This window comes from Dasypus novemcinctus, chromosome 2, assembly GCF_030445035.2.
Source record: "Dasypus novemcinctus isolate mDasNov1 chromosome 2, mDasNov1.1.hap2, whole genome shotgun sequence".
NCBI lineage: Eukaryota > Metazoa > Chordata > Mammalia > Cingulata > Dasypodidae > Dasypus > Dasypus novemcinctus.
Genome location: NC_080674.1, coordinates 6450069 through 6462205, shown reverse-complemented (window position 1 = coordinate 6462205; position 12137 = coordinate 6450069). Strand labels below are relative to the sequence as shown.

Genomic DNA, 12137 nt, shown 5'->3' with positions numbered 1-12137 from the left:
CCATGTGGTGCAGCAGTGCTCCAAGATGTATTCACCAGGTGCAGTGAATGTGCCTCGATGATGGAAGAGGTGGTCGATGTGGGAGGAGTGGGGTGAGGAAGGTGGGGGTATATGGGGACCTCTTATATTTTTGAACGTAACATTTTAAAAAACGTAGAGAAAAAAAAGTAGCTGCACTCCCCAGGCCCCTAAGGAATTCAAGTAAGACTTGTTATGAGGGGAAACAGCCTTTGGGGAAACCAAGCCCAACAGCCCACCATTTTCCCCAGTGTGCTCAGCAGCAGAAGGGGCGAGCGCCGCACCGTCCACCCCATCTCAGGAGTGGGGACCTGAAGTCCCGAGAGGCCACGTCCCTGCCCATCCTCTCCAGCTTTTGGCCTCTGGGTCTGTTGTAGCTGCACCTCCTCCCTGGGAAGAGCCCTGCCCCTTGCCCACACCCCCATCTTGGCTCCCTGTCACCCTCCTAACTGTGCTGTGCACTCCCCAGCCCCCTGGGGGGCAGCAGGGGAGCCCCCCAGGGCAGCAGAGGCTGCCAGGGCCCCACCCACTGGGGGTCTCTCAGCCGGGGAGGCTCCCTGCTTGGTAGCTGGAGGCAGGTTGTGGTCCTAGGGGTCGTGGGGCCAGGAGGGCCAGGAGGGACCCCCCCACTGAAGGAGAGTCGCAGACACGTGCCCTGGCTCCTTGTTCCCTGGAGCGACCATGCCAAGGTGCACCCTACTCAGGTCTCAGAGCCCCCAGCGGGGATGAGCTCCGGTGTCCCCAGTGTCACCTGCTCCGCTTTCTCTCTCCTCCTCTCTTATCTCACCTCCCCGGAGGAATGCTTGCCGGCTGCCCCAGATGATCTCCCACACAAATCCCTCTCTCCCAAATTCTTGTCCCAGGGTGCATGGGGGAGCCCCAAACTCAGCTACTGGGTGAGCCAGTCATTTTAGGTAGAACATGGACCCAAGGTCCTGTAGCTTCTGCAGCTGGTGTCCCCTGGGTGTTCAGTCTCCTCCATAGTCATTTAGAGATGCTTCACACACCACTCTTTTCCTTTACCCTGATCCATGTTACAGTGGTTTAGAGCTTTTTGACAGCAACCTGAAGTGTCTGTCATTTTAGGTGCCTTTGATGTTCTTAGTATGTAGAGTTTGGAAGAACTAAACACTTCAGGTTTGGGTTCCTGCTAACAGTGGGAAAGCAGGAGGGAGTTCCCTCTACAATACATCACAAGAGCACTGGTATTTGTACTAAAGTGTGTGGCATAGGCACCGGGAAACTGCATTCCATTTCAGCCCGACCTAAATTATTTTCCATTTTTCTGGTAAAGGTAACTACGTTTATTAGTTTCAAGGCCCATCTTAGCTACCACGACTCCAAGTGGCAGATTTCAGGCATCCTGACTTCCTCCCTGGTGAACTTGGCCACATCCCACGGATCTTCCCAGACTGCATGTGCTCACCTGGCATGGTGACTGCTACCGACACATGTGTCTTTACAGACTATAAACTTTGGAGGGCAGTTACTGCGGGGCAGTCAACGGCAAGTGTCCAGCACTTGGTTCAGTAGGTAAAGAGAGTGTCCACTGGACAAGCTCACATCTAAAGTCCCAAACAGCAGAGCCCGGTGGCTTCTGACTTGGGGCAGAGACAGGGCAGTTAAGCTGGGTCAGTGGACGTGGCAGAAGCATTTCACTGCTCTTCAGTTTGTGGGAGGACTTGGCTTTGCTAATACATGGGGTGGACAGTGTAGGAAGCCCGTGGGCTGGCCCCACGAAGCTTCAGAATAGGGAGGATCTGATTTGGGGGACAGAGGAGCAGAATAATGGAGAGAGGCTGGTGTCAGCAGCAGAGTCTCTCTGTGAGGCAGAGGACGGAGCAGAGGAGGTCAGGGCTTAGTGCATCGGAACCCCCAGACCCTGGCCTGGCATACAGTTTGTTTGGGTCAATAATAATAATAATAATAATGAAAACAACAAGGCAATAGCACAACTGCTTAGAAAACAAAAACAGAAACTATCATTAGGTCTCATCATACCTTGATGAGGAATAAAATCCCTGCCACTTCCTGCTTCTCTGGCCCTTCTCCGCCTTCACTACTTGTTTTGACCCCATGAGTTATTTTCTTTCAAAGTGTTGCTGGCAATGGGCATCAACTTATTTGAAATTCTGAATAAGAGACTGTGGTATGCCTTATTATAGCAATAGTGTGATCCAAGCAGGGGTTTGAACTACAGTTTTTATCCCTGTAATTTGGTTTGGCCTTATTGAAGCTCTAAGTAAAATTGGTTTGAGAAAGATCAAAATCATTTGCATGATTACTAAGACCAGAGATAAGCTTAATGGTTGATTAGGGCACAGAGGATGGACCAGAGATAATCTTGATTGCTGATTAGGGCACACACAGAGCATGGACTTCCTCTGACGTTAATACCCGCAAAGCCCCTTAGGTTGAGCAGGTGAAATTCTGGAGGGCTGCAGAGAGAGTGAAGCAATAGGGAGTGGTGGGGACTGTGGTAAACTGGGGAGAACATGCTGAGTTGAGGTGGAGCAGCAGCTACCATTTTATAGCCAGCTACTGTCACCAGGAAGGAAGATCAGGTGGATAATCTACCAATTCTTATGAGAAGCTGGACATTATATTTTTTAAGTGAAATGTCCCTCTTTAGAAAGAATACTCAACAAGGTAAGGAAAATTTAACTGTAACTGCCAGTTTGCTACTTCTGTCCAAAAGTCTAAAGGGGGATGGGGTGTGGATATAACTCAAGTGATTGAGTGTCTGCCCCCCATGTAGGAGGTCCTGGATTCAACTCCTAAAAAAAGTCTAAAGGGCACGGAAATTGGGGTGAAGGGTGAACCTGCACAGTTTGGAAGAGAGTGCTAAGATTCTTGGGGTAAAATGAAGAGCCACTGAAGCCAGTAAGGTCCCTATATTTTACCAACGATCTCCTCTGCGGAGCCTCAAATCATCGGGGTCTGCATGTTCATGAAATTATGGAAGCAGGGTAGAATGCAAGGCCAACCCATTTTAATATTTCATTTCTTGACAAATGCCTGCTTTTAAAAAAACTATGATCAATCCTTACACATAAGACACACTGTAGCAAAACAACGGAAGGCCCAAAAGTCCTGCCCTGACTGGGTGTTGATTTGTTCAGATGCATTTATTTTCCCAACTGGTAGCTGGTAAGTATGCAGCTACTGCAAGTAAAACTTGCAAGACAATTACAAATAAATGCTGAATTTCAAAAGGCTGTTCTCCAAATGACTTTGCCTCTTTTTTGGATTTAAGAAGACACATTAATCCTTGGGAAACCCAATGTATTTTGCAAAATGATTCTGTTGTTGCCAAACTAAAGGGGTGGGGGCGGTTGGGTTGAATGGGACCTCATATTTTTTGAATGTAATATTTTTTAAAAAAATGAATTAAAAAAAAGGGGGGGGTGACTGGTAGACATATGGTCCTCAAAAAAAAAAAAAAAAAAACAATAAATGGAAAGAACTGCATTTGTAACTGGAGAAACAAAGTCTTATTTTTTTTTTTTAAGGAGGTACCAGGGAATGTCCACTCCCCAATAAGAGTTGTGTTTTCCACTTTGTTTGTTTTTAGGAGGTATTGGGAATCAAACCTGACACCTCAGACATGGGAAGCAGGTGCTCGACTATTTAGCTATATCCACTCCTTGAGAAACAAATTCTTAAGCTCATTTCAGACAGACTACAGAGGCAAAAGTGTCAGCGATTTCTTAGAAAAATAATATCAGCATTAATATTTATCTACCATGATATCTTCCCCCAAATCAAATGTAATGGACCCTCCTTTCAGAAAACCTTCACTGGGCTTCAAAATATTTCCAGGATGACCTTACTAAAATTCTAAACAAATGCTCTAATTAAAAATAACTAGGGAAGAGGATGTGGCTCAAGTGGCTGAGCACCCACCTCCAGCATGGGAGGTCCTGGGCTTGGTTCCCAGCGCCTTCTGAACAAACAACAACAACAACAACAACAAACAGAAAAATCAACTCAGGGAAGCCAGTATGGCTCAGTGGTTGAGCACCAGCTTTCCACATATGAGGTCCTGGGTTCAATCCTTGGCCCCTGAAACCTCAAAAGAAAAAAAAAGTCTCACAAAAAAGGGAAGCTCATACTGAGTGAAAGTTCCCTGCATGGATATGATGACATACCATATTTCATTCATGTCAAAAAACACTAATATCTGTTCAATGGTCCCAACATGCAAACAGTGTACACACTACTAACTATATTATTATTCCTAATGGCAGCGCTTTTATCATGTCCCATGTCCAGGGACTCTACTAAGTAAGTTTTATGTATCAAATATAATCATCACATCTGCTTTGTCAAATGATTATAATCATCACTTTACATATAAGGAAACTGAAGCGCAGAAACAGGAACTCTTAGAGTGAGAAAGGAGCAATCTCATTTAGAAAACACACGATTTCAACCCTGTGTGCAAATGCGACCTGCCTCGTATTAACAACAGCGACGGGGTACCGAGTGAGCCGTTCAAGGATGATGAGGAAGGCACGTTTTGTCCTTATGGTTTATGAGAGCAGAAGGGACAGGACTCCCTTAGAAGAGCTGATCTGCCAGTTAGGGTGGGGAGCTGTGAGCAGTGAAAGTCTACACAGAGACTCGCAGCCTGGGCAGGAACCTAGCAGGGTTTGGGGGTGTGAGGAGGGGAGAGGCAGCCCCAGAGGCCACCGTGCAGGGTCTGGATAGTGCCCCAGCTCTATCCTTTGCTCTCTGAATGGCCTTGAGCTCCTGCCTCAGTTTCTCCACCTGTCCAATGGGGCTGGATTGTACCTACTTCCTTTGTAAATACTCAGGAGGCACTTAGCAAGTATTCAGAAATGTTGGGGGGTAAGAAGGAAGAAAGGAGAGGGTCTGCATTGGGAGGGAAGGAAGTGCACGCCTGCAGCCACGCCCTGCACGGATGCCTGCCCTCTCCTCTGCACGGGACACCCCGGGGCTTTGGGGGATACCTCCGGGGCTCGGCTCTGCTGTGACTGGGGTGGCGGAGTAGACACGTGCGCTCCCGGGAGCCACGCGGGGCAGAGAGCGATCAGATCCAGACGCGGCGGCAGGAGAGGCAGGCGCCCACCCTGTCCCGCCCTGCTCTTGGTGCTCTTGCCTGAGGGGGAACACGGGAGCCCCTCCTGAGGTCCCTGCAGGGGGCTGTCCCAGCAAGCTGCCAGCCCTCCCCTCCTCTGCCTTCCCAGGGAAGCAGGAGTGGCCCGTCAGAGTGCTGGCTGTGAGGGGGTGGGCTGAGCACAGGGTGCGCAGCCCTTCCTCTCTTCTGGGGCACCTGCCGGCCTACAACAGGTGGTGTTCCGGTAAGTTCTGCCCCCCCCCATGCTGCACCCAGCACAGGGCAGGCCCCACAGTGAACCTGTGCAGGTCCCAGCCAGGGAGCTCATTTTCCAGAGATGGAGAAGAACGTGGCTTATCAACCCCCTCGAAATTCCCAGCTTACACAGTTATATCCACGTCCACACATGGACACTAAAACAAAACACAATGGAACGCTCTCACAAGACCTTTTTTGCCCAAATCGCCTTTTCAACCAAGCTTCTCTGAGGCCAACTGGTTTTTGGATGACATGGTTTTTAATCAAAAGACCAGGAGACACCCGTTTAGTATAGTGAAATATAGAGCTGTCATCTCCTACCTTTTTGCACGTTCACCTGGCATCAAGCACCCCCTGACTGCTTTCCCTTCCCCGGTTCACTGGGGGAGACCTTGGAAGCCCTGGATTTCCCACCTTTTCTCCTAGGGCTCTGGTTGCTGAGTGGTAGGTTGTGCACAAGGTGCAGTTTTGGGGTCCCTGAATGGCGGCCTGGGGGTGGGCCGAGGCCACGAGTGCTACGGCGTGGCCGCCACCTGCGTACCTGGGCGTGCTCCTGACTGGGCACAGCGCTGAGACCCGTGGCCGCCATGTACGTGCTGCCAATGGTCTTGATCTTCTCCACGCCGCTGAATTTCGGCTTGGACAACAGCTGCGAAGCAACGACAGGGGTTCAGTCCCTCAGAGTTGCCGGCCGGGGCCCAGCACTTTACAGTGCTCCCCCAATTCTAGTTCACCGTGATGTGACCATGACTCATTCCCGCTGGTGCCCGTTCCACCCTGCAACCTTGGGCTCCGTGAGAGAGGGACAGCATGGCCTTGGGTGGAAATACCTTCTAATGATGTACTCCCAGCGAATGTGAATTACCGTTCAAAATGTGCTAGTACAGGAACCCGGAAAAATTATGATGCACATGACAATGGATTCTAGTACATTTCCTGGGTCTGGGTTTGAGCTGGGAAGTCTGCAACAGTTCAGATGTTGATTCTGAGCATGGTCAGGAGATGATTAGTGACCAGTTATTAGGGCTGAGGACAAGCCCTCTGAGAGCTTGAGGGGGGAGGAAATAAAGTTCTAGGATGCTTCTCCCATCGGCCGCTGCCCCTTCTCCCGGCACCAGCAAGGCACCTTCTTCCCACTCGACCATCCCCAATTCACTCTCTAGGTCTTGGGAGTGGGGGGAAGCAAAGGAAAAATAAGAGCATACGCTGTACAGAAGAGGTGAGGGAGGAAGTGAAGGAAAGGCTGGAAGGTTCTACACCTGCTCGGAAGGGCGGGGTTCAAACTAATGTCACCACCAGCAGACCTGGGCATTGTCTTTCCCCTTTCTAGCTATTCCTGCTTTCAGAGGAGATCCTTTCAGGACGACGTGCCAGAGAATTTAAGAGGAGTGGGGAAAAACCCTGCATCACATACCTAGAGCCAGGCCACCCTGGGAGAGGACTGCTGCTCACCCACCTGGGAAAGGCTTATTTTACTGGCAGAGAGCTGTGCCTCATTATGTGCCCAGAGCGACATGGAAAGCACTGTGTGGCCACCTTCACCAGGATTTTCCTGAGTCACCCCAGTGGTGACGATGGTGGTGATAGAGGCCCACGTGACACAAGCTATCAGAAGGCTCCCCGACTCAATCATACCACATAATCTCATCACTGTATTCCAGAAGGCCACGGATCAGGAGGAAGACACGCTCACGGATGTCGATTTTCCCTTATTTGTAGAGCAATGACAAGAATGGTGTAGCAGCAAACCCTTAAAGTTTGCTTTTGTTCTTACCAGAAACAAAATCCATTATTCTCTAGGTAGACAGAATATCGAAAAGTTGAAAATCAACACCTATTTCTAAATCACATTCTTTGTCTCTTCCAAAAAATGCTCTGTGATCCTCCATATATAGGGCTTTTTCAGTAATAAAGGCTTTTTTCCGTGCACAGTATAAGCCAGCTAACCATCTACTAGAATAAAGTCATTATCTTTTTATATATAAAGGAATAGACAAACATTTTCCCTAGAGTACAAGTCTTTCTGGACAATCCACTCCACAACCACACTGGATTTATGTTGTATCTAACAGGTTTGGTACTATTATGAGTGGCCATAAATAAAATATATTTTATTCTCCAAAATTGGTCAGGGATGGAGCAAAAGGCTCCTATTCCAGCCACCAGAAATTATGCCAAAGGATGAGTCTGAAGCTACACGACAGTGAACAAACTTCACCCGTGGCAGCCTCAGGAATCCCAAGGCATGGGACCGGCCTGGCCCTGCCCTTCCTGGCCACTCTCAGTACCTACATCATCGAAGTCGGCAATGATCTCGTTGAGGAGCCGAAGGCATTCGAGGCCCTCCTTGTTCACGTCGGACTCCGTGTAAAACTCCTTGAAATCTGGGATGGAGGCGAACATGACGCAGACACAGTCGTAGGACTGGTGGTATAGCTCCTGCCCCGGAGGAAAGGAAGAGCCGAATGTTAGGATGCCTTTCAAACAGAGCACTCTAAAGGCACTGCTGCTTTACACCAGGGTTGGGAAAGAAACCACCCCAGAGCTGCCCTCTGCATCCTCCCAGGCCATTCTGCAGGCTGGCAGTTGACCACACGTGGGGCCCAGCGAGCCTGATGCAGGCTCAGCATCCTTCTCAACACTGCTTCTAGCTATCATGCCAGTTCATCTGAAGAAGGTTTCAAGTTAAACTCTTCGCCATCTCTGCTTTAGATATTCATGAAAGTCTGCAGACTTCTGGTTGAGGACAAAACGTTCCTTGAAACAAGTGAGGGGAAACACAAAGGCTTATCAAACTACTCTATTATTCTAAAATAATTTGTTTTAGCAGCATTCTTTGGATTGGGGTCTTCATGAATCTTCTTAAGTGTCTCCTGTAAGAAGGTGAAACTCCTCAAATTACTCCTTTAATTACACTATAAAGAACCAATGAAACACCCAGGCTACTATTAATATTGCAACTAGACACCAACAATATTTATTCTGGATGGTCTTTTGTTTTCTAAATAGAAAGAGGCTCGTAGTTCTCCGTCCGTAGACATGTAAAATTACAATGCCTTGTAAACAGTGTCAAGGCGTTTTCATAATTTTCCCAACACAGAGTGAAACCCTAACATTTGGCTATTATGTTGGCACAGCATGTGTGTGTGTGGGCTCTGCTGTCCCACTGGCATGGGCTGATCAGGGCTGAAGCTCTGCCATGGGCTGGATGGCCAGTGCAGCGTGGGCAAAGTGCAGTGTGGGCATGCTCCCTCACCAGGAACTGCAGGACGCTGGCTGCCTGCAGAGGAGGGGAAACCCCAGCCCTGGAAGGCAGCTGTGAGTGCCCTCTGAGGGGCACCAAGATGCACCCCTTGGCAGGGCATGAAGCACTTTCCCAGAAATGTAACCCCACAGTATGGTGCCTCTCTGACGTGCTGTTCAGTGAGGGCTCAGAACAAAAATCAGGGCCATGGCGACCCAACTCAAGGCCACAACTGCTTTGAGGAAAAGCTAGACTTGTGCTTACAGGGCTAAACACCCTGTAATGCCTTCTGCCACCTCCTCCCAATCTTTACAAAATACATGCACAATAGAATCAAAGTTTTCCTATTTTCTGCTCTTAACATGTTTGGGCTAGCTCATCGTGAAGCCCTGTACCCTACTCTCGCTGCAAAGATGTTCTGAGAACATTCCCTGTCTTCGGTAGACAGACCTGCCACATGTTCTGACTACATCTAAGGAGCCAAGGTAACAGCAGAGAGAAGCTTCTAGGAGTCTGTACTAGGTAAAATGCTAGTATCATAAAAGTAGTATAAATTCCACCCCCTTCCCTGCTCTTAAGAAAAATGAACACATCTAACAAAGCAAGGAAAAGTTTCTTATTCCCCATAGTTCTCGTCTATCTGCTGTCTGATCCCTCTGGGGAATGGTGATGATGATAATAATAAGCACAATAATAACTGGCACTCATTGAGCATCCGCTGCATGACAAGACACAAGCTATTCAGGACTCTACATGCATGAACTCATCCTCAACTACCATCCTGTGAGGCTGGTAGTATTTTCATTCTATGGGTGAGGAAACCAAGGCACAGAGTGGTTACATGCCTTGCCCAAGGTTGTAGTTACCAAGTCTGACCATGGAGTTCACATCTGTAACTGCTTTACTTTAGATTTTACCCTGTGTCTCCTGGATGACCATGGGCTGTGCTGACAAGATTCAGGGGCAGCATGGGGCCTTCCATCCCTTGCAGATCATGCCACTTTACCTTTTTTTCCTTTTCCAAGAGTCTTGAGTGGTGTCTTTTAGTAGGAGGTAGTGAAATGCAAGATTAAACTATAGGCAGTGTGCATGTGAGGGTCTATTCTAATTGCACTGGTTTGGAGTCTAATAAAAGAACTCTAGGTAAATGCCCCTGCACTGCCCTCTGAATGCGCACCAGAGCATCCCAGGTTCTTACAGGTTGAAGGTGTGTGATGGGCCATCTCATTCTGTGGTGCTCACATAGGAACACATAGGGGAATAACCAATGGAGTTTTCAAAAAGCAGGTGCCTGGGCCTCCCCTCTCACCAAATGAACTTCATCCACTAGGATATTTTCCAAGCATGTGCAGTTTTGGGCAATGCTCTATAAGTTATTCTGCTGTGTAGGCTTGATTAAGAATCATGGGTTAAATGAGGAAATGCAAGCTCAAGAGGGTTGCTCGACCCACCAAGGCTCTTGTTTAGGGTCAGGGCAAGATTCACAAATTCTCTGGAGCCAATAAAACTTGCAGAGCTTAGAACTACATGCTAAAATCATAAGAGGTCTCCTTGGGGTTTCTGGGTTGTGCATGGGCTGACAGGATCTCATGCTGTTTGGCAGATTACCTGAGCTTGTCCTTAAATACTTGCAAAGTATTTAGGGATGAGGGTAGGCAGATGGGACAGCCTTGAGGAGACTTTGGCGTTGAGGGCTTGGTGACCCTTGTCCAGCATGTAGCTCCCCCAAGCATCACTGAGTTGTAGGATTGGAGGTGAGCTTAGGAGTCATTTCAACATTCATTCACATGTAATCATTATGCTGAACAAGCTCAAGGAATGGAAAACAGTCATAAGGCAACTCTATTTTGTGCCCCCCATCCCTTTCAGCTTGTTGAGGGGGCTGACTCTTTTCCTACCCAGTATGGACACTTGGGACTACGACACTTCTGGCCACTTTGCGTACTAGAGGGTAATCTCATCAATAATTAAAACCAGTCCAACTAGTTGCTAAAACTCTGAACCTGGCTCTGCACGAGGCCTTTCCCCCCCTGGGGGTAGGTCTGCAGGGTGGGCAAGGGGTGTGGTGCTCCCCTCTCTATTTCGTGCATCTACTCAGACTCCTGCAACTTGCTAACCATGTTTTCTGAACCATGCAGGGTTGAAAACAGGGAAAGAAAGAAATAAGGGAAACAGAAAAATTTTCCATTAAGTGCGTGATGCTCCCTGGGTACTTAAACCTGGCTTTTCTCCTGTAGACATGTTAATGGGGTTTTTGGACTACCCTGCTACTCCCTCTATCCCTGGCCAGCCTCACTTGAATTGCCCATGATATGCACTCACCTTCTGCTCATCAATAATCCTTCAGCATTTGGCTATCTGACAATACTTCCAGATTCTCTCTGCTGGCATCTGCTCTCCCCTGTAGGTGGCTTTTTAAAACAGGACCTAAAGCAATACCAAGACATTCTATTTCTCCTGCAGGGCCCATGAGAAACATCCCTAGCACCCTTTGTCCTCCAAAACCTTGGCAATCCAGTTACCTCACAAACACAGTCCTCAACTCCACTGGCCCGGACGCTTCCATTCTACTCTTGCCCTTTGCATTTGCCAAGTCAGAGGCACCTCAGGTCATCTGTGTCCCCTGGGGGAGATGCTTTCCCAGGACCACTCAGAGATCCATGTAGTAGCTGAGTGGTTCTAGTGGTGAGGGGAGGATCCCCCACCCTGTCCTCTAGGAGGGGGCTTGCTTCTCACCACGTGCCCTCTTCCAACTTCCCGTCTCCTGGCCAAGTCATAACCTCCATGCAGGTGAAGGGCTATGAGTCCCGTCAGCCTGGCCTTTGAGGATTCTGCACTGCTTGGCGCCTCCTTTGGGATATCACCAGTCCTGTCTCGGGGTCCTGGGGAAATTTACCTTACCATCCTGCTACCCACACCTACCTGATGAAAGACTACTGCGTGCTCGGTTTCACACCACAGGTCAGGGCTACAGAGATGAAGGCCCAAAGCCCGCCCTCAGGGAGCTTAGGGTTGATTGGAAAGATGAACAAGGAAAGAGGATATAAAAGCCAAGTGCAATCAGTCCCACTTCTATCCAGGTGTGGGGCAGGCTGGGAGTGTCTTACCCGAGCTTGGGGGAAGGGGTGGGGTTTGGGATGTCCTAGAAAAGGCACAGAACTGCCCCTAACACAAGGGTCTCCTATCTTCCAGGCCCGTGCTCCCCCTTCCGGATTCAGCTGCAGTAATGAGGTGCCCCAACTCTCACATCTCCCCCGAGACAATCTGTGTGTTGAATGTTGGTCAGTTTGTGTCCCCCATTCTAGACTTAGGGAAATAAAAATAAAAGATCTCTTGTAATACCAGAAGCCTTCTAACCTAACCGACACTGTTGACTAATCTGCCAGGGGTCAGTTCGAGATCCTTACGGTTAGCTGAACAGTAGGTGCTGTTTGCCAGTGAGGCGTGTGTCCCTCGTGTGTGCAGGCATGTCTGTGGCTTTTTTTTTTTTATTTTTATTTTTATGAGGCGTGGGGGATTGAACCCAGGACCTCA

At 48.8% G+C, this 12137-nt stretch overlaps 1 protein-coding gene across 2 annotated transcripts in view; it reads right to left on the bottom strand.

Moving 5' to 3' along the window:
- ADCY2 (adenylate cyclase 2) overlaps window positions 1-12137 on the bottom strand; it is a 455060-nt gene that overhangs the window by 15903 nt on the left and 427020 nt on the right. Inside the window, exons 21-22 of one of the 2 annotated variants that reach the window (XM_071207382.1) lie at window positions 7648-7798; window positions 5901-6008 (exon numbers count right to left, since the gene is read on the bottom strand). In XM_071207382.1, the coding sequence (XP_071063483.1) occupies window positions 5901-6008; window positions 7648-7798 (259 nt within the window). The remainder of the gene's footprint in view (window positions 1-5900; window positions 6009-7647; window positions 7799-12137) is intronic. The other variant, XM_058306528.1, reaches the window with a different exon arrangement.